This window comes from Mirounga leonina, unplaced genomic scaffold (genome assembly GCF_011800145.1).
Source record: "Mirounga leonina isolate KUSES-001 unplaced genomic scaffold, KU_Mleo_1.0 Mir_153, whole genome shotgun sequence".
NCBI lineage: Eukaryota > Metazoa > Chordata > Mammalia > Carnivora > Phocidae > Mirounga > Mirounga leonina.
Genome location: NW_023270387.1, coordinates 8,860,139 through 8,880,852, shown reverse-complemented (window position 1 = coordinate 8,880,852; position 20,714 = coordinate 8,860,139). Strand labels below are relative to the sequence as shown.

General features: G+C 43.0%; 1 protein-coding gene across 1 annotated transcript; it reads right to left on the bottom strand.

The window, feature by feature from the left end:
• Positions 1–10,202: 10,202 nt before the first annotated feature.
• PTS (6-pyruvoyltetrahydropterin synthase) lies at positions 10,203–17,528 on the bottom strand. The gene is made up of 6 exons (XM_035008953.1): positions 17,396–17,528; positions 15,544–15,623; positions 14,280–14,302; positions 13,842–13,898; positions 11,273–11,343; positions 10,203–11,098 (listed from the first exon to the last, which is right to left on the bottom strand). The coding sequence occupies exons 1-6, from the start codon at positions 17,482–17,484 to the stop codon at positions 10,975–10,977; spliced, it is 444 nt and encodes a 147-aa protein (XP_034864844.1). The 5' UTR covers positions 17,485–17,528; the 3' UTR covers positions 10,203–10,974.
• Between the last annotated feature and the right edge of the window lie 3,186 nt (positions 17,529–20,714).

Genomic DNA, 20,714 nt, shown 5'->3' with positions numbered 1-20,714 from the left:
GAAAACAATTGTTCCTGCTTCCACTGCATCCTCCTACGTTCCGTTCAAAGCCAGTGCTCTGACAGGCATATGAATGAAGACTTTACATTCTCAAATGTGCAACTCTACTACCACCGCTTTGGACCAAAACAGAGACCTGGGGGTCACTTGGTGGAGGGTAGCTAGTCCACTCACTGGTGGACTTGGGGCACACAGATGTTCAACTGGATCTCTCAGGACACAAATTAGGCTTTTTGTTAGCTGCTTAGACCTAGTCTGGGTGTAACCCGGAATTCTGGCTCTGGGTTTCACATGCTGACAGCCAATTCCACAGCCAATGTAAACTTTGTTCACTGCCAAATGATTCCTCCACACCTGAGTCTCTGTGGGAAAAACCTTTCTTCACTTTCAAGATGACCTCAGATTTCTGACCAAACTCATTCAGGTTACACAGAGCTTCTGTGTCTCATGTCACCCAACAAGGAAAAGAAAAAGGAATAGCCCTGATGTTATTGCCCACACCAGTAGTATATGAAGGGCTAGAAAACAGGAACGTACCATGTCTGAGCAAACAACCATAGGGAAATATTATGGTATAAAGACATTATTTCCTATGTCGTACCAAAGAAGCTACACTTCAAACAAGAATAATGAATGTGTTAAATTCAAATATAAGTCTTTAATGAGTGATTACTCTAACTTAAAGTATAACATGCTAATTTTATTTGTGTATATGAACATTAAAAAAATTAATAGAATGGTGGGATTCTACTTCTCAAGTACAAACTGGTCATTTTTCCCCTAATGGTAATTTCCACTAAGAATTGGGCAAAATATTTATAGTATTCATAATACAATGTAAAACCAACAGAAAGCATGGGATTTCCTGTAATACCCTGGTAATAAGCAACAAAGTTTTCTTTTAATAATTATGATAAATTCCAGGATGCCAATATCCAGTAACCAGCCTTCCTCTGGGACGGTTTCTGTCAATTTCTTCTTCTTCCCTATGAATAGACCACACTTTCCTTACTTACTTGTAGGTCTTTAATTTTTGTTGAACCCTGGACATGTTGAAGGTTATAACGTGGCGGCTCTGGAAATCCAGGGCAGCCTGCTGCTTGTTGAGGGCCGCTGTCCATTTGTTTAGGGACTTTTCCCAACTGTTCTGTGCAGACTGCATTCCTTGTTGAGTGTGGGTCACTGACAGCCCTTTCCTGTTATCTCAGCAGTCAGCGACCTGATAGATTTTCTTAAATGTCAAAATTTAGAGGCCTCTTTCCTCCTCTTTCCCCCACCTTTGCCACCCTTCAAGCTTCTAAGTAAAATGTCTTCCTCATTAAGCATTCCTCTAATAGCTGGAAGTTTTTTATTAGATCCTAGAGTGCTGAGAAAGTTCACTCTGACAGTCTGTGCCAGCTTAATGGTTGCTGTGGTGGAGGGACCGATTCCTGGAGCTCCTCATCCTGCCATTTTCTGTGACATGGCTCGGTAGCCACTATTAGTACCTGCCAGGTGCTTTAAGTGCATCATCCCATTTAATCGTCACAACAACCCTGGGAGATAGAGTTGTTCTACAGACGCGGACACTCATGCAGAGAGAGAGAAATCATTTGCCCACAGTCACTCAGTGAATAAGTTGTGGGGCTGGGTTTCGACCACTTCAGAGCCTGCACCATTAACCAGGACACCCTAAGGCCCCCTGCGTGGCTCCCGCATCCCCCGGCATCCCCCAGGACAAGTGGCTCCCCAGGGCCCTATGACAAGGAGAGGGTATGGGGGTCTCTCACGGGCACAAGCAGGCTGCGTGCTCCAGCAGCGCTCCTCCACACACCACCCTGCTGCCACCTCGGAGATAAACTGCAGTGAGCCCTGACCCAAAAGCTAGGAACAAGCTTCGTATTATCTGTCACGGCCCGGCCTGGAGGCATCTCAGGTTCAGTGTGGAAGGTGGGACAACTATTGGAGCCTCAGCAGAAACACTCTCTCAAGCTGGAAAACTTTTAGACTCAGAGAAATCTGGGGAGCTGAATTCAGACATGCAACACAGAGGCAGCTAGACAAGGGCGCTGAATTCGGAGGCAGGGAGCCTGTTAAATTCCATTTCTGCTACGAAGGAAGAAAGTGACCTTCTGCCTCGGTTTCTCATCTCTTCCATACAGGGTTGGTCCAAGTAGCATCTGAGCACTCTTGTGGGTGGGTCTCCATTTTGATTTCTCTGTCACATCCACACCTAGTTCTCAGGGTCTAGTCAGATGGTAAGTCGGCGTTGCTCTATGCCCTGTGTGATTGGCAGAGGCCACCCGAAGCACTGCGGAGGATTCGGAAGCGAAACCCAGGCTCAGACACAGAGTGTCGTATTCAACAAAGGGTTAGCTTCCTTGGACTCAGGAGGCCGCACTTCCTCCAGAGGCTTCAGGTTAGCTGCCGTCTGTGGTCTCTCGAGCGAGTCCAGTGAGCGGCCAGCAGAGCAAGAGTAAAGGGATAAACAAGTACGCACGTTCACAGTCTAGGAATAAGCTAATCCTGATCCTCACTGATGAGAAGGTGACTCACCACAAGGAAAACAAAGGCATTCGGGAAATTCGAGGAAACCCCCGGGCTGCACCTCATGCACAGAAAAGAGGTGAACAAAGGATGGACTGTTTCCACTCCCACGTTCACTTGCCCAACCTCGTTCTTCCACTTCTATGTTTTCTTGTTTGCAGCTTCGTGTTTTGTGAATTCGATGCATGCTTATCCTGTGTTAGAAACAGCAACTGCCCACCCGTTTATAGGAAGGGAGTGCTGAGGGAGTAGGAAAGAAAACTGCTGTCTTCCTAATCCCATTACCTCAAAGATCTTCAAATACCAGAAAGAGTACCAAGCCTGGTCAGTGGTCCAGCTATCCCACTGACTGTTCAGAGCAGGGAAAACATTCAGAACAGGCAGAACATGCAGACATTATCTTATTATCTATCAACCTCCACATTACTTTTGAAAATAAACGTTGAAAAATATTAATAATTAAGTAAAAAACTTAATATTATTTCACACAAGAGGTAGTTTGGCAATTGTCTTAAAGCATAAACTCTGAGGCCAAACTGCCTGAGTTCAATCACATTTGATTTTACCCCTTATTATTTGTGGGACTTTGTGAAGTTACTTACCTTCTATGTAACTTGGGTTTCTTCATCTGTAAAATAGGGAGAAATATAGTAGCTACCCATAGGCCGTTGTGGAGATTAAATCAGTTAATATATATAAAGCATTTGGAACAGTACCTGGCACAAAGTAAGTGCTACTTAATTATTTAATGCCTAAAAAAGGCATCACAAATGATATATTGATGTACAAGAAAGGCCAAGTATTGTAGCCATATAAATATTTGCAGATAAAATGGTACCTATAACAAGGACTAAAAGTACTAACTTGTAACTCTCCTAAGAAATGGCTGGCTGACTTTCCACAGCCTCCCCACCCCCACCCCCCGCCCCCCCGCCCCCAGCCCAACCTTTGCCACCCTTCAAGCTTCTAAGTAAAATGTCTTCTTGCGTGCTGGGTCAGTTCCTTTCTTACAGAAAAAATAAACCGTGGGTGAGGGGTTGAATTATTTCACATAATAAAGAGTTACGAGAGAGGATGGAGAAGAAAGAGCAAAGCAAAGTTTGGGATGAGTATTGTGGGGGCTGAGACGGAAAGGAGCCTCTGTGGAAAGGAGGCTCAGGGATTTCCCAAGAGCTGTTCTTGGTTATAAACCGGTTGTCTCTTAAGGTCCTTCAAGACATACTAGTGAAAATAAGAATAATTTTACCTCTGATCAATGGACTATATTTCTTTGACTATGGTTCAGCAGTGAAACTGGGACATATGGACCATCCCCACCCTGCTTTTATATAAGTTATGTCCATGTATATAGACAGAATGAAGTTAAATATATATACCTGATAGAAGTGGGAAGTAATTTAACATATACAAAAACCTACATATTTATCTATGCATATGCATATAACCTATATGTAAAAATAAATTTAGACTCAGATGTTTGAGTCCAACAATCTCAAAAAGCTTTTGGCTAAATGAACAAAATAAGCAGACAGCACATTTAAAGAGCTTGGGAACATTTTTCTTTTTTTAAAGATTTTATTTATTTATTTGACAGAGAGAGACACATCGAGAGAGGGAACACAAGCAGGGGGAGTGGGAGAGGGAGAAACAGGCTTCCAGTCGAGCAGGGAGCCCAATGCGGGGCTCGATCCCAGGACCCTGGGATCATGACCTGAGCCGAAGGCAGATGCTTAACGACTGAGCCACTCAAGAGCCTGGGAACATTTTCAATAGTCTATTTTTCTTCCTTCCTTCCCTTTCTTTTTCTTTCTTTCTCTCTTTTCCTTCCTCCCTTCTTCCTTTTTCTTCCTTCCTTCCTCCCTTCCTCCCTTTCTTTTAAAGCCAAACAAACTTAGGTTCAAATCCCAGCTCTTCCATTTAATGAATGACTTTGAACAAGACCCCTCATCTCCTTAGACCCCAGATTTCTTACAGTGAACTGGAGCTGACTCCCACCTCAAGGACTACAGTGACAGAGATGCTGGACACACAGTGGTGAGCATAACGTTAATTCACAAGAAGCCAACCAATACCAACAACCTTAAGTCAGTTAACTATGCAATCCTAAATCAGAGTGGAAAACATTATACCCCACAATCTGGTTAGGTTGCTTTTTTTTTTTTTTTTCTTTTCTAAATACAGTTTTCTCCTTCAAGAATAGAGCTTCAACTTTCCCCCCTAATACTTTGGGAATTACTGAAAGTTATTATGGCAACAAAACTAGGCCCTTGTTTGCTGAAAAGCATGTAATTGCCTGAGTGTTGCCACAGATCTATTTAGTTCATGCTCTACAAAAAACCCTGCTCTTAGGGGCCAAGCAGATGGAATGATAAAAGGCATTCTTTGCAATACCAGCTGAGGCTCTCTCTCTCCCTGGGGCAGACCTCCTCTCCACAAGTTGGGACAGTAACTACCCACCAATCTCGACCGTTCATCCTGCTATAAAGGGAGTACCTTGTCGGTGACCACCTGTGTAAGAGCAGCTACCAAATGGTGGTGTGGCCATGACAGCAATTTCCTAAAAGATCCTTGATTCAGCAATTTCCTAAAAGATCCTTGATTCAGAATCCTTGGCTCTGTTTTGTCTTTAAAGTAGTAGTTGAGGACTAAAACAAATTTTACCCATAAATGGGAACGGAAAACTTCCAGGAAGATAAAATCACCCATATAACCAGGTTTGGAGAAGTACTTAGGGGATCTGATTTTATTTTGTGGTGGTTTTTCTCTAAGTGGAAACACATAAAGAATAAGACCTATGTGAAGTATACTCGAAACATTCGGTATTAAATCTCAGAATTTTTACCAAACCAGGTTCAACCAGTTTAGAGGTGGCAGGCACTTTCATTCATTCAGTAACTAATTATTCAGCACCTGCTGGGTGGTGGGCAATAAGCTAGGTCCTGGTGAAAGAAGAGTAGTAAGACAACAGGCCCCTGGCCCGCATGACATTGACATCCCCGTAATCAGGAAAGACAGCCAACTAATAAGCAAATACATGAGACAAAAGAAAATGTAGATAAAAGTTTTGAGACTGCAAGAAAGTGGAATGTATAGGATTATAATGGAAAATAACAGGATTTCTACCTATACAGGTGACCAAGGAAGGCTTCTGCAAGAGGGGGACCTTTAGGCTGGGATCTGAAGAATGACTGGTTTTATGAAGAGGTGGGAGGTGGGGGTAAGGGGCAGAATTCCAGGCAGAAAGGCAGAAAATACAAAGATCTTGAGGCAGGAATGAAATTGGTGTGCCTTAGGACTTGAGAAAAGGCCAGTGTGACCAGCTGCTCAGTGGCTGGGTCATATGAAGCATAAAGTTTGAGTTCATTTTAAAATCAAGAGGAAGCTTTCAAGGGGTAACAGGAGAGAAGGGAGAACCAAAGAAGTATGGAAAAGAACCAAAGTGCAAGCAGGAGACCAGCTAAGAGGCCATGTCAATAATCCAGGCAAGAAATGGTGGCGGTTTGGCCTGGGGCAGTGGCCCTGGAAATGGAGAGACAAAAATCATGCATATTTTAGAGGTAGAACTGGTAGAACTTTCTGATAGATTAGAAGTGACAGGAATCCAGGACAACTCCCAGATTTCTGGCTTGAAAAAAAAATGAGTGGATGGTGGCGGCATTTTTAGGGAAGACTGGTGGAAGAATAAATTCTGAAGGAGGAATCGGAAATGCACTTTTGGAAATGTTAACTTTGAGATGCCCATGAGACACCTCACTACCCACCTATGGTTATCCCTGCAGGCAAATTAAACCTTTAAAAGATGAAGGACAACACTAGCCCTTCTATTTCTTCAGGCTGTCATCAGCCAGTGCTTGTATTTATTAAGATATTTGCGAAAAGTGAAAAAGGTTTTTAAACTGAGTTCATACTTATACTAAATTGGGAATTTTCACTAATAAACTGACTGCCTGAAGGTGAACTTGGGCTGACATACTGAGGACTTGTTTCCTGGGCATTTTGAAGAATACAAGCCTGGGATGTTGGAAGGAAGGAAGGAAGGAAGGAAGGAAGGGAGGGAGGGAGGGAGGGAGGAAAGTTCAGTGCTTTAGTTCTTTTTTTTTTTTAATGATTAATACTCCTGTCTCTATGATGACAGAATGCCAGTGGGATTGGGTGGATAGATTCTGAAGGAAGCAAACTGACTGATGAGCTACTTGAAAGCCTAACTGCTGCTTTGAAAATCCTTCCAGTGGAAAGACCACCCTCCCCAACTTTTTATTTGTGGTGATAGCAGTTCCCTCTGCAGCTATGTGGACAGAGTGTTTATCTGGGACAGTTTCCAAAAGTGTCTTTCAACAGAATCTTGCTATAAAGTTAAATTGTGTGAAACTAACAATGATATTTCTATGTGCAAGGGAGGCTAGAAATATCCCAGACCAAACAAAAGCAAAAGGAGCACAATCTGTTTCCCATCTTTAAAATAATTCTATTTCCAGGAGGAATGTAAAAGTTTGGAGTTAAAAAAAAAAAAACGAAACAGACACTCACCATAGATCTAGGCTATGAGTGGCTGCATATACATAGCTGATCATATTCTGGCCATTTTTATAACCCACTGGTAATGATTACATCAATTCAGGCCATATAAATGACAGTTGAGTTCTGGTCATTCTGTCCATAGTGATATGGTCAATATAATTTTTCTCAACTTCTTACCTTAGAGTTGGTTTTAATTTCAAGAATCATGCTTTAAAGATCTGTGTATGTCTACCCACAAAACCCACCACACCCATTGGAAACAACCACTACTGCTCGAATATTTCTCTCCCACAAAAGGAAATGTGTTTTATTCCGGGCATCAAGAAGGGCATGACAGGCCTCCCCTCCCCCCACTGACCTCCCCAGCCTCCTCTCCTGCCGTTCTCCTCGTCACACTTTGCACACTAGAATGTATGTGCAATCCCCTCCCTCGAGTGTGCGTGGTTTTAGAGACTTGCTTCTAAGGAAAATCTAGAAATGTGATTAGGTCACAAGACTGTGACCTCCACCATGCAGGGCCATGTGCTCGCTCACTGGCACTCTCTCTCTCCCTCCCCTCTCACCTGCTCATGCTGAGGAAGCAAGCTGCCCTGTCATAAGCTGCTCTAGGCAGGGGCCCCCATGGCAAGAAAGGGAGGGAGAAATTGAGGACTCAGACCAACAACCCCATGAGGAACTGAATCCTGCCAACAACCCTTTTAGTGAGCTGGAAGCTGACCCTTCGTAATCCAGCCTTGAGATGACTGCAACCCGTCAGTGACCCTCAGCCAGAGGTCCCAGCGGGGACACATCCAGACTTCTCACACATTCAAACTGCTATAATAATGATAAACGTACAGTTTCGAGCCACTATTTTGGGGTAATTTGTTATGTAGTGGTAGATAACCAGCGCACTACCCTTGCAGGGTGGTCCTTAGGATAACCTGAGGTAACATAGAAAGTACTGAGCAAAATGCCTGAGGCCACAGCAGGTGCCCCATCATGTTAGGTCTGCCCTCCTTCCCTGCCGCTCCATTGCCCCTGCTCCACCAGCTCCTGGCCACCATCACCTCATGTCTGGATCCCCACATTGGCTTTGCAACTGGTTTCCTTCCTTTCCTGTGTCCAGCTGGTGATTTTCCTTAAAAAGCAAACAGAAAAACTTCAACAGCTCCCTATTTCTCAAAGGATAAAAACTAAATTGATATTCCAGGCCCCCAGGCTGTCCCCATCCTGTATCTCCAAGCTAGCTCCCCCTTCCACACTCACATCTCATCACCCTTCTATTGAGATTAATCTATTCGCTCTATCCCAAATACGCTTGGTCCATTCCCACCAGCATCTTCACTAATGGAAGTGTATCTGTTCAGTACATATTCCCTCCTTTCTCCTGAATTCCAAAGGCCACCCTCCCTACCCCATCACTTCAAGGACCATTCAGGACTAACCTCCTCTACCTAGTTTTTCCAAAACTTACCACCTCATGATAATCTTTTTCCTTGTCTAATTTAATATGTACTCCTTTGGTATTTAAAATCACAGAGATAGGGATGCCTGGGCGGCTCAGGTGGTTAAGCATCTGCCTTTGGCTCAGGTCATGATCCCAGGGTCCTGGGACTGAACTCCCTGCTCAGCAGGGAGCCTGCTTCTCCCCCTGCCTGCCACTCCCCCTGCTTTTGTGTGCACTCTCTCTGTCAAATAAATAAATAAAATCTTTTAAAAAATAATAAAATAAAATCACAGAGATATAAAATCTGAAAATAGGCAGAAGCAACTTCAGAAAGCATCAGTTTCAAGCATTCATTTTACAGGTAAAGAGACTGAGGCTCTAAGAGGAGAAGGACACACCTGAATAGTAACAGTACGAGGACCAGAATTCAAGCCTCGAAACTCTCACATTATTCGATTCTAGAAACATTTACCAAGTGCCCATTATGTATAGGGCACTACAAAATTTCAATAGTTTCTACCAATATGCCATTCATATATTTAATCAACAACAAAATTACCGAGCGCTATTTACCAGATACTCTGCTTAGAATAAAGACTTTGCTCACAAGGAATTCAGGGCAGTAAGAACACAAAAAGGTAAAGCAACAATTACAATACAGCTCAATAGGGTCTCTGACAGCAGGTTCTAGGAAGACATAAGAAAATCACCTACATACTATCTTTGGTCCTGCCCTCCTTTACTCACCCATTCAATTTGACAGATAGACAGACAGACTTCTCACTTTTTTAAGGAGAGCAAAAAAAAAAAAAAGGTTCTCTTGAAGCAACTCATGAACAGCAAATATCTGGAATACCCATGCTACTGTGAAAAATGTTTTTCTAATGTGGTATCAGATCTACAAAATTAGATCTATTTTAAAAAATCCTCAAATACATTATATATTTTATTTATTATATATTTTAGAGTCTGTGTTCAGGAGTCAGACAAACTCTGAGTGTCATACACTCAGTTTGCTATTTATTTGCTGAGTGATCCTAGGTAAGCCGCTTAAACTCACTGAATTTTAATTTTCTCATCTGCAAAATGGGAATAATATCCACCTTGCATGGTATCTGTGGGAATTAAAAATCCTGTCTTTCAAGTAATCAATACAGAATACAAGCATACATAACAAAAATTGTGTCTGGTAACTAAAACACATTCAAATTTAATTAAGTGGGCATTGATTATCGAAATTTATAAAATCCCTGTGGTTACTAACTCTCCAGAATAAAAGTGTACTCCTTTTAAAATTTTTCTAGTATAGCAATAACTGCATAGTCTTTTTACTATTTTCAGGCGGCAACATTCTGAGAATCTATTGTGTACTAGTTGCTGTGTGGAGAGAAAAATAAAACCCTACCTTTAAGAAGTTTAGGATACAGGGGCGCCTCGGTGGCTCAGTTGGTTAAGCGACTGCCTTCGGCTCAGGTCATGATCCTGGAGTCCCGGGATCGAGTCCCACATCGGGCTCCCTGCTCAGCAGGGAGTCTGCTTCTCCCTCTGACCCTCCCCCTGTCTCATGTGCTCTCTCTCTCTCTCTCTCAAATAAATAAATAAAATCTTAAAAAAAAAAAAAAAGTTTAGGATACAAATGAGAATACAAGAGAGAACAGTTCTTTGTGCAAAGCAAGCAAATACATTCTTGCAGATTTAGTCATGAAGAAAAGAAACCAGACGCCAAGAATACAGTTCAACTTAAGCAGGTGTTAAGTTTAATGATTATTATGTGATTATTCTTCAGTTATCTGAATTAAAACTGTTCAGGTGACCATAAGGTCTGGAAACATGGACAAATATACATAATAGTATAATGATACTCCAACAAATGTTCAGTGAACATGCTGATCCTCACTAGCAACTCATAGTTCAGTAAGACATGCAAAACTGCATTGAACAACGTGCACTAAACGATATTTTCATCAATCCTTGTACATCCACCTACAATGCATCACCAATGTGATTTGTGTGTCTCATTTTCACTGAATAAACTTGTGTCCCTACATACCTGAGAAGTAATCAAGGAAGAAGTATATGTTCTGTGGTCACCTGTAGTTTTGTTTTTTTAAGTATCACCTACGATGTCTTATAAACACTTTTTCCATTCATATTATACCAAGAAAAAAATGAATACTAAAAATGAGATAACGGAAAAACAAAAATTGATTTATTTTACTTTTAAATTCCACACCACAACATTTTACTGAAAATGAAGTGATTTTTAATCTATAAATAAAAGACTCTCTAAATGATACTCAGGATGTTTTACAAGTTTGGTTTTAAGATAGATTTGAATTCACAACAGGTTTTACACTCAACAATTTCAATCAATTGGGCACTCCGGAACACAATGTGGAGGCATAACAAGTATGTGACGACTTCTTAATAGTCCCAGGGGATAAAGACCTTTTTCAAATATGGAAAGAAATTAGTCTTTCTACAGTATTAACCCCTAAAAGCTATTCTCCTTTATAGACAACGATATTATTGTCAGTTTCATACACTTTTACTTTATAAAGAACTCCCAGAGGAAGAAATTTCTGGAGGTTTTCCCAGATATATACAGCTACATTTTCTGTCGTGCTGTAGAAAAAAAAGGAAAGAAGATCAAAGGCAAATAAACAAAATTTCATTTTTGATATTGATAGAGAACAGAAATTCTAGATTTAAAAGATAATGTTAAAACAAAACTTCAGAAATCACGCAGTGGTCAGATAAAATGTTGACAGCAATTCTTCTTTCTTACTCTCTACTCACCTTACAACATCTGCAAAGTATGGCACATCCAGATCCAAATTCTTATGGTCAAGGGGCTTCATAATTGCCTCCTATAGATAAAACAAAGGAAAAACACCACTCATTCCATTTAGGACTCAAATTCCAAAGTGTTCTATCTTTGCTTCTAAACCATAACTCATCAGTTAGCCGCTAACTCAGTACTTGTAAGTACTCCGTCCATGTCTCACAAAGCAACGCTTAAGGTTGAAAAATAAAGCAAGCCCAGATCTCCATAATGACTGGTTCTCCTCATTACTAAATGCAAAGAGGTAAGAAACCTAAAAGTAGAGAATTCACTGGAGCTTTCTTGTAACCAGCCATTGCGGTTCAGAACTGAATTTAACGCTTCTTGAATTCTGTCCATAAACTTACCAAAAATACTAATCCCAAAAATACTTCTCCATACAGTCTTCTCTTCGGCCCAACACCACAATGTCATTAGGAGAAGGATCCAGTGAGTACTACATTTTACAAAGCAGACTAAGAGTGAAATTATGTAAGTAGTTCTAAATTTCTGCTATGAGGAGTAATTTAAGAATGATCTTGGACTCTTAGAGGAGAAAAAATATACAAATATGTGAAGACCATTGCTTCCTAATACGTGTATATATTAACATAATGTTTTCCCTTGTCAGTGGCAAGAACAGTAATTGCCTTATTCTTTCTTTTTACTTTTAGCTAGTGTACAAAATCTAAGCACTTGTGAAACAATCTAATTTCCCAATGGTATGGTTCTCAGAAGAGTACATTAATAATAATCATTTTTTGAGCAAAACCAGAACCATATAAAAAGAGTTAAGCCTTAAACCAAATAGCCTTTAAAACAGAGCAAATGAAGGGCAGTTCCAACATGGATATCAAGAAAATACCTGTTTTCTCTTCAATTCCAGTTCAGGTCCCAACTTTTGTTTTGAAGCTTCTTCCACAGGCCTCTCTGACTTTACTCTATAAGCCACGATGAGCCACTGTTACTGATTGGACTGCATGGTGTCCATCAGGTACAAAAAGTGGGGAAGAGTTCTCTACACAGAACCTCTCCTTTAGCACGTGGTCATATGCACGCATGGGATGCCTCATATTTCCTATACTCTTGTCTTGGATTGTACAGCACTCCGTTTATATATATTTTATGTCCCCAATAAATGCAAAAATTCTGTCTTTATAGCTTCCTAAAGTACTTAAAACACACTGCTATCTGTTCATTCACTGATTATTCTTTTCTTTTCTGAAGATTTATTTATTTATGAGAGAGAGCACGCATGCACGCGTGGGAGGAGAGGCAGAGGGAGAGAGAGAATCCTGAGGCAGACTGCCCACTGCGCAGAGAATCCAATTCAGGGCTGATCCCAGGACCCCGAGACCATGACCTGAGCTGAAATCAAGAGTCAGCTGCCCAACCGAGTGACCCAGGCGCCCCTCTTATTCATTTATTCAGTTGAAACTTACTGAGCACTTATTATCGTCTGCCTCCTAAAAAAGTAACATGAGCACTCTGTGGGTAAGGGCTATGTCACACTCATCTGTGTACTCCTGGTACTTAGCTCGAAGACTGATGCAGAGCGGGCGAACTTGCTGAATATATGGATGATAAGTACTGCGGAAGCAGTAATGATCATTAATAGCATTTTTATGAGACAAATGTCAGATTCTAGAACAAGAGTAAGGAGCAGAGGGGGCGCCTGGGTGGCTCAGTTAGTTAAGCATCTGCTTTTGGCTCAGGTCATGATCCTAGGGTTCTGAGATCAAGCCCTCCTTAGCAGGGGAGTCTGCTTCTCCCTCTGCCGCTCCCCCGCTTGTACGTGTGCGTGATCTCTCTGTTAAATAAAATAAATAAAATCTTAAAAAAAAGAAAAAGCAGAGTTTAAGTGAAGAACTGAACAGGTAAAATGATGGAATAATAACAAAGCTGGATAGAAGGAAGTCCACTCCCAATTCTGTAAAAGACTAACCACACAACCTAAGGCAAGTCCGTGAACTGTTTGGCCTCTCTCAATCTTAATCTATGGAATGAAAAAGTTGGTTTAGATAATCTCTAAGGTCTCTGACAATGCAGGATTTCTATAATGATACAGTCAGCAAGTCCTTGATTGAACTCCTTCTTCTGTGTTATCCCTATGGTGAACTGCCTCAGTGAGTTTATGATAAAATTAGAATGAATAACACAGGGTAGTGTTAAAAATCTATGATCAAAGGCATAAGGAAAATCCAGAGAAGGAAAAGAAAGCCTCAAGGAGAAAACTGTGTCTTGAAAGAAAGGCAGAATCTGTTAAATGGAGGAAATCAGGATACACCAGCAAGAAATACAAGAAAGACGAGCCTGTTAAGGTTATTCCCGTCACTGCAATACAACTGTGACTTATTTCCCTTAAATCACCAAACACCTTTAGAAAAACATGAGAGTAGTTCCTCCAACTACTTCCCTACTCCCACACCCAATTCCACTCACAAGGTCATGGAACCTCTGGAGATACTTGGTTGGGGAAGTGATAAGGGGGCCACCAAATACACTTAGAGGACAGTACGTAATAAGCATCCAACATGACATTACCTCTATATACTCTTTGAGGTCAGTCAAATTCATAACCATTCCTGTAACAGGATCAATCTAAAGAATAAACAAAGGTGAATGTTACTATAATATGCTCTTCATATTTAAACCTCTGTTAAATTATTAAAGGCTGTACAATGTGCAGAAATCGTGCCCATGTCTGCCTTCATCCCCGGGACACTCATCGATCTCATTATGGAAACACCAGGTGCTCCAGGAACCCCTTTCATGGTACTGCTCTTCTACCTGTCCACATAGAGCAGATTAAAGATAACCCTTTGGGAGAGGAAAGGCCTAGAATGGCAGCAGCTCACCATACACAATGGACAACAATGAAGCAATATTGATTTGAACAGAATTTTTCAACACAGAATCCATCGTGTTGGCTGAGAGGGCCCAGCAATCTGGACAAATCACACAGATCTTTTCAGCACGTACCTCTCCATGCACCGTCACCACAACTATGGGAAAGAAAACAGAATACCAAAAAAACCACATGACTTTCAACAGATAACACCCAAGCATAAGTTAACATCATAAATTGTTAGGTCTCTATCCTGCAAAGCTCTATTTATGTTTTCCCTCAAACAGCTGTTCTTTTAGTTAAGATCTTTTTCTCAACCAAAGCAAGACTCGGCCAAGACAGAGAAGCTCAGCAGGAGCTTTGGCTAAGCAGAGGATCCCAGCCAGAGCCAGAAAGGGTGTACATTCAGCTTATGATATTGATGCACTAGGTAGGAATGTCCACTAGGTAGGATTGAGATGCTGCTCGATCACCACCTGAAAAAGTAGAACGTAAGGAAGACATCCAGCTACACACCAAGTTGGCCCAACGCTGGGCAGCACCTTTCTCAGCAAGCAAAACCACTACTGGGCCTAAAACTCTGATCCCTACAATCACACGAACATATACAGTTTATGGTAATATTTTGTAAATTAAAGAACTGCTTGTATAAGCATTTGAAAAATGATGATCAGAGTGTTTTACAAATTAGTGACTTTTATGTATATTTTTCAGCTCCGTACAAACACCATTAGGTATTATGTGATATGTGAGCAAACTAAAAGTGACAAATATCATAGATCAAGTAAAAGGTGGTAACTAAACTAGAAATTCTGATCTTTTGACACCTTTTGAATCTTTTTACTCTACCCAACTATATGCTGTTGATACTCTATGCTCACAGGGCTTTTTGAGATATCAGCTTTATCTCAAAGAATCAAGTCTCCTACACTCACATAAATTATTTTCTTGGAACACTGCAGGCAGTTTTAGACTCAACCTATTTTCCCGGCATACAGCATATTCCTAGTCACTATCTCCCTTTTGTCAGTCATTATTTACACAAAGAATACAATCTAATGTTTCTAAGAAGATCTAATTTTAACATTAGCCTCGGAAATACCTAATTAGAAGGAAGCAGGTGCCAAAAGAATCTCATTATGCACACTAACGCCAAGGCAAAAAAAAAAATTGTTTAAACCATTTGTTATCTCTAACAGAGCAGATATTTGCAAGGTAAAATTTAAGACACATCCAACCAAGGCAACGGATTTTTTTCATTCTGAACTTCCATGTAACTTCTCATTCAAGGCTCAAATATGCTTTGTCCATAAAGTTTCTTACTTGTTCAGACTGTATTTGCTGATCACACTTTCACCCTTATTGAAAGGGCTAAAATTTCATCAGTTTTTCTCTCACCTTTATAATTGTGCCCATGGCCATTTAGATTGTTGCATTTCCCAAACAGTTTCAAGTTTTCTTCATTACTCAGAGATTTGCTGACAAAAAAATAAATAAATAAATAAATTAACATGACACAAGTTCAGACACCTTCTCTGTTCCCTACATTTATTATTTGCTCTAGCCTTTGAAAAGCTTCACAATTTATTATCTTAGCTCACCAAATGGGAGTCATAAATCAACTTGATTTCATTATTCCACTTTCTGTCAGGAACCAGTGTATGCCCCCTAATTAGGCTACGTAATGTACAAATGAGTGTGAACAAAGTCCACACCCTTGTTGCACAGCAAGATTCCAACTGATCTGCTCAAGGCCCTTCTATTTTTCAACTCAACAAACATTTACTGGGTACCCATTACATAGGAGGCCTGGCTTGAATGAAGCAAGGACTTACAATGATAAAAGAAGACGCTTGTCTTCAAGTGGCTTAAAAATCCCATTTCTCCTGAAAAATAATTACATGACCTACTACGTCTCCTCTTTAACAATCTCGCATTATTATGCCAGAATTATTGCCCACTGACTTCACCCATCCATACAGCAGTATTCAAATTAAGTAAAAATTTACAATTACAATGCTCAGCTGTATTCTGGGCAGAAAACAGTTTTCTTAATGAATTTTTACATCTATAGCTGTCCAATCGACTATGCATCGTCAATGAGGCCTTCTATGTGTGAACGTCCTATTATACCACCCCTTCCTTTCTGAGATTCTCTTTCTTCTCCCCCGCCCCACCCTCATCCACGTACATTGAGAATGCTACGGTTCACAAAGCTTTGGCACAAAATTATCCCACTGTACCCTCCACAAAATTGGCCAGATCGTGCACTCCGCACACAAGGCGGGGACAGGTACGTGTTGATCGCTGCCGCATCCCTGTCACCTAGTACAAGGCCTGACACGCTGGGCACAAATACCTGCCCAGTGAATGAATGGATGACTCTTGTTAGAAATTATTATCCTCGGGCGCCTGGGTGGCTCAGTCGGTTAAGCGACTGCCTTCGGCTCAGGTCATGATTCTGGAGCCCCTGGATCGAGTCCCGCGTGGGGCTCCCTGCTCGGCGGGGAGTCTGCTTCTCCCTCTGCCCCTCCCCCCTCTTGCGCTCTCTCTCTCTCTCTCTCTCTCAAATAAATAAATAAATAAAATCTTTAAAATAAAAAAAAAAAAAAGAAATTACTATCCTCACTCTACGGACAGGGAAACGTACGCTGAGAGCGGAGCTTGCTAATGAGAGGCAAAACTCTCCTCAACATCACCTCCTCATGCAGTCAAGCAGCCTGCACGCTCCGGGTTCAAATCCCGGCTGTGCGGCTTGCTCTCAGGGCTGCCCTAGGAAGGGAGCGCCTGGGTTCGTGACACCTGTGCTAAGAAGGGCATAAACCTGGGTTGCTGGGGCGGTCCCGGAGATGGTGGCTAGCGCTCCTGACACCTCACAGCAGCTCACACTTGCCGAGAGTTCACCACGTGTCTGACACCGTGTCAGCCGGGCCAGGCGAACTGCTCTGGGCGCCACTGCGACCCTTCGCGCTCCACTAGGAAACGTGCGCTCCCCGGAAGCTGCTCCAGGGCACTGGACTCCGAGACGCGGGGGAACCTCAGCCTTCGGGTTCCGCACGCAGGGCCGTGCCCTCCGCTCGGCTCCGTTTGCCACCGCGCCCTACAGCGCCCCACAGCCTCCTCTGGTCGACCCCAGCTGTCACCGTCAGCGCGGCGCCAGGGCGGCCGGGGGCGCGCGTCGGCTCTCCCAGCTGCGCTCCGCACCCGGGCCCCGCCCCCCCACCGTGGGCACTGTGGGCGCCGCCCCCACCTGTGGAGTCGGTGGGTCGCGCTGAAGGAGACGAGGCGGGACACGCGCGCCCGGCGGCGACAGCCCCGGCCGGCGCCCGCCACGCTCATCGCCTCGCCTGCGCACTCGGCTGGCGCGGGGGCCGGAAGACGGCGCGTCCCGCGTCTGCGCAGTGCGGCCGGCGCGCTGGGACGCGCGCTCCACCCCGCGCTGCGACTGGCTCCCTCCGCTGGTCTGGAGGCAGTAAAGCGTCCGGTACGGGGAGTCTCTGGGCGAGCAGAGTTGGGGTAAGCGAAGCAAACCTCCCAGCGGTCGGTCGGAAAAGGTGGGTAGGACCTTAGTGTCTTTCGTTATACTGACTGGTCAGCCCCAGGCCAAGTCGGGCCATTAGGGTCAGCCGGGGCACACTTTGGGTACTGGAGGGACCTCTTTGAGATGCTCCTGCCACTCCCTTCCAGAAAGCCCTAGTTAGAGTAACCTCCACTGGCTGGTTACTGTGAGAGGAGCCCCAGGGCCAATCCACTTACAGCATAAAGGGAGCGGGAATTCCAGGGCACGTGTGGGAGCACTTGGCTTTCGGAAATGATACTACCTTTGGACTGTTTGTAAAGATTCTTCTTCTTTTTTTTTAAAAGATTTTATTTATTTGAGAGAGAGAGAGAACACATGAGAGGGGATAGGGTCAGAGGACGAAGCAGACTCCCTGCCAAGCAGGGAGCCCGATGCGGGACTCGATCCAGCGACTCCAGGATCATGACCTGAGCCGAAGGCAATCGCTTAACCAACTGAGCCACCCAGGCGCCCCTGTAATCTTTTTTTATTAACCAGTTGATTATTTTTTTTTTTTAAGATTTTATTTATTTATTTGAGACAGAGAGAATGAGAGACAGAGAGCATGAGAGGGAGGAGGGCCAGAGGGAGAAGCAGACTCCCCGCTGAGCAGGGAGCCCGATGCGGGACTCGATCCAGCGACTCCAGGATCATGACCTGAGCTGAAGGCAGTCGCTTAACCAACTGAGCCACCCAGGCGCCCAAGATTCTTCTTATTAAGGGAAATTCTCAAGCTTTCCTTCTCATCCACACACATGAAGCCATTTATCACAGTGTGAACACATGCAGCCGTGAACACACACACATTAGAGATTCCCTGTCACCTCCAGAGTGAACGGATCTTGTTTCCTCACACCTATCTATAAGGAGTATCCACACTACTTGCAGTTCCCAGTATTATGTCACCTCTCTTCACCATTCATTTCCTCACTAAATACGTACTGAATAGCTAACCATGAGGCTGGCAGGGTTCCAGGTACTGGGAAGGATAGATTAAATCATGAGAGTGGCAGGCATTCGGGCCCCAAATGTTGATTTCTCTCAAATGTCTCCTGTCTCCGGCTACATACTCTGTTCTGCATGAAATTATTGTCATGTAGCAAACATTAACACATTTTCAAATATTTTTATTCTCTTCCCTGTTGGGCTGTAAAAAAATGCCAAAGAAGGATAAACTTCGGAGACATATGAGATAGACATTATCTAGTTCAGTCCTCTCACAGATAGGAAAACACGGGCCCAGATAAGTGAATTACTCATCCAAGACCACTTACAATAAAACAGTATTTCCTGGGCATTGACCGCATCGGGGATAAAATACTTGGCTCATTCCGAACGAAGTCTTAAGAATCAAAATACAAAGCCGAAGGAATTTCTGAGAAATTGCTATAATTACTTTAGTAGAACATGGCATTACATTTGCAGAGCTCTTTCTCTAAATGTTTTTATTAAGGGTACTCACCAAATTTACCCTCAGTGATCCTGTTACGGATTCAACCATGTCCCCCCAATATTAATGTTGAGCCCCTCAGTACCTCAAAATATGACTTTATTTGGAATAGGGTCTTTGCAGATGTAATTAGTTAAGAGAAAGTCACAAGGGGGAAGCCCTAGTCCCTTTACCCCTTCCCTATGCACCACATACTCCCTTTCCTTGAGTCTCTGGACACTGCTGAGTGATAAGCTGGGCTTAGGGAGAGGAAGAAGCCCTGCTTAGGCTTAAACTTAGTCATATGCTCATTCAATTCTACCAGAACTCTCTGCACTAGATTACCAGGCATAGGCATATTACAAAACGTCATTGATCCTTTTTTGTCTTCTCCTTCAAGAACCTCATAGATGACAGAGCCACAGAAGAATTTGGGCATCCTTGGGTCAAAATCTTATGATTGTACCGCTAACCTTTATATGTTTGAACTTCACTCCCTGTGATTAGGATGGAATTTATAGAGGAAAGACGTTATCAGCTTTGCATACTTCACAGAAGTCAGCTAGAATCTCCTCCACCCTTTAGATCCAGATAAGGTCTAAAACAATCTTCCATGTCTTGTCTGGGGGAGTACAATGCCTTTTTGAGGATTTCTGTGAGATATATTTACGTTCTCTTACAATGACTTCAGCCTCGAAGCTCCCACATCTGCTGTCTTAGCCGTATTTAGGCATCTTCTCGTCATTCTGGTACCTACTGCTTTTGTTTTGTGTTTCATCAAGCCAGACACAAAACTTAGAACTTTCACTTTATTGCCACAATGTAAACCATTACCTGTGGCATTTTTGTACCTGTGGGAACACTTCACTGAAAAGGACAAGGTTTATGATGTCTGTAATAACTCCTGAGGATAACTGGGAAGAAACTGGCTATGCTGGTCCAGGGGTGTGCATGAACCATGAGTTCACAGTTGCCCCAAACTACACATCTAGGAGGCTTCCCCAGCAACATTCAACATGCAGAGGGAGAGAGGACAGTTTAACTGGCCCCAGGCTGGAGTTAAGTGGAGAGAGGAAGTATAACTGAAGGAAAAGGGAACAAGAGATCTTGAAGGTGGGGGCACCTGGGTGGCTCAGTTGGTTAAGCGACTGCCTTCGGCTCAGGTCATGATCCCGGAGTCCTGGGATCGAGTCCCACATCGGGCTCCCGGCTCGGCGGAGAGCCTGCTTCTCCCTCTGACCCTATCCCCTCTCATGCTGTTTCTCTCTCTCTCTCTCAAATAAATAAATAAAATCTTTAAAAAAAAGAGAGAGATCTTGAAGGTGTTGGCAAGAGTATGGTCTAAGTGACAGACGTAGCGGGATTTGGGCTGTTGGTAAAACTGGGGGTGAGAGAGGGGGTTTAGAAATGAGATTATATGGCCTCTAGTGCCACCTGTTGCCCGACTGAATGAAGACCTACTGACTTCTCATCAATTTCTGGAGAACTATACACCTGGAGATTAGAAGAAATGCCTGATTTTAGTGACGTCCCTCAAAACAACACCCTCCCAAGGCTGAGCTGGGGGCAGGGCAGAAGGTG

Excerpts from the sequence above, each read along its gene's own strand:
- PTS (XM_035008953.1), bottom strand. The coding sequence starts at position 17,484 with ATGAGCGTGGCGGGCGCCGGCCGGGGCTGTCGCCGCCGGGCGCGCGTG. Across the intron at positions 14,303-15,543 it reads CCATGGGCACAATTATAAAG|TTGTGGTGACGGTGCATGGA; the intron begins GTGAGAGAAAAA and ends TCTTTCCCATAG. Across the intron at positions 13,899-14,279 it reads TGGTGACGGTGCATGGAGAG|ATTGATCCTGTTACAGGAAT; the intron begins GTACGTGCTGAA and ends TTTATTCTTTAG.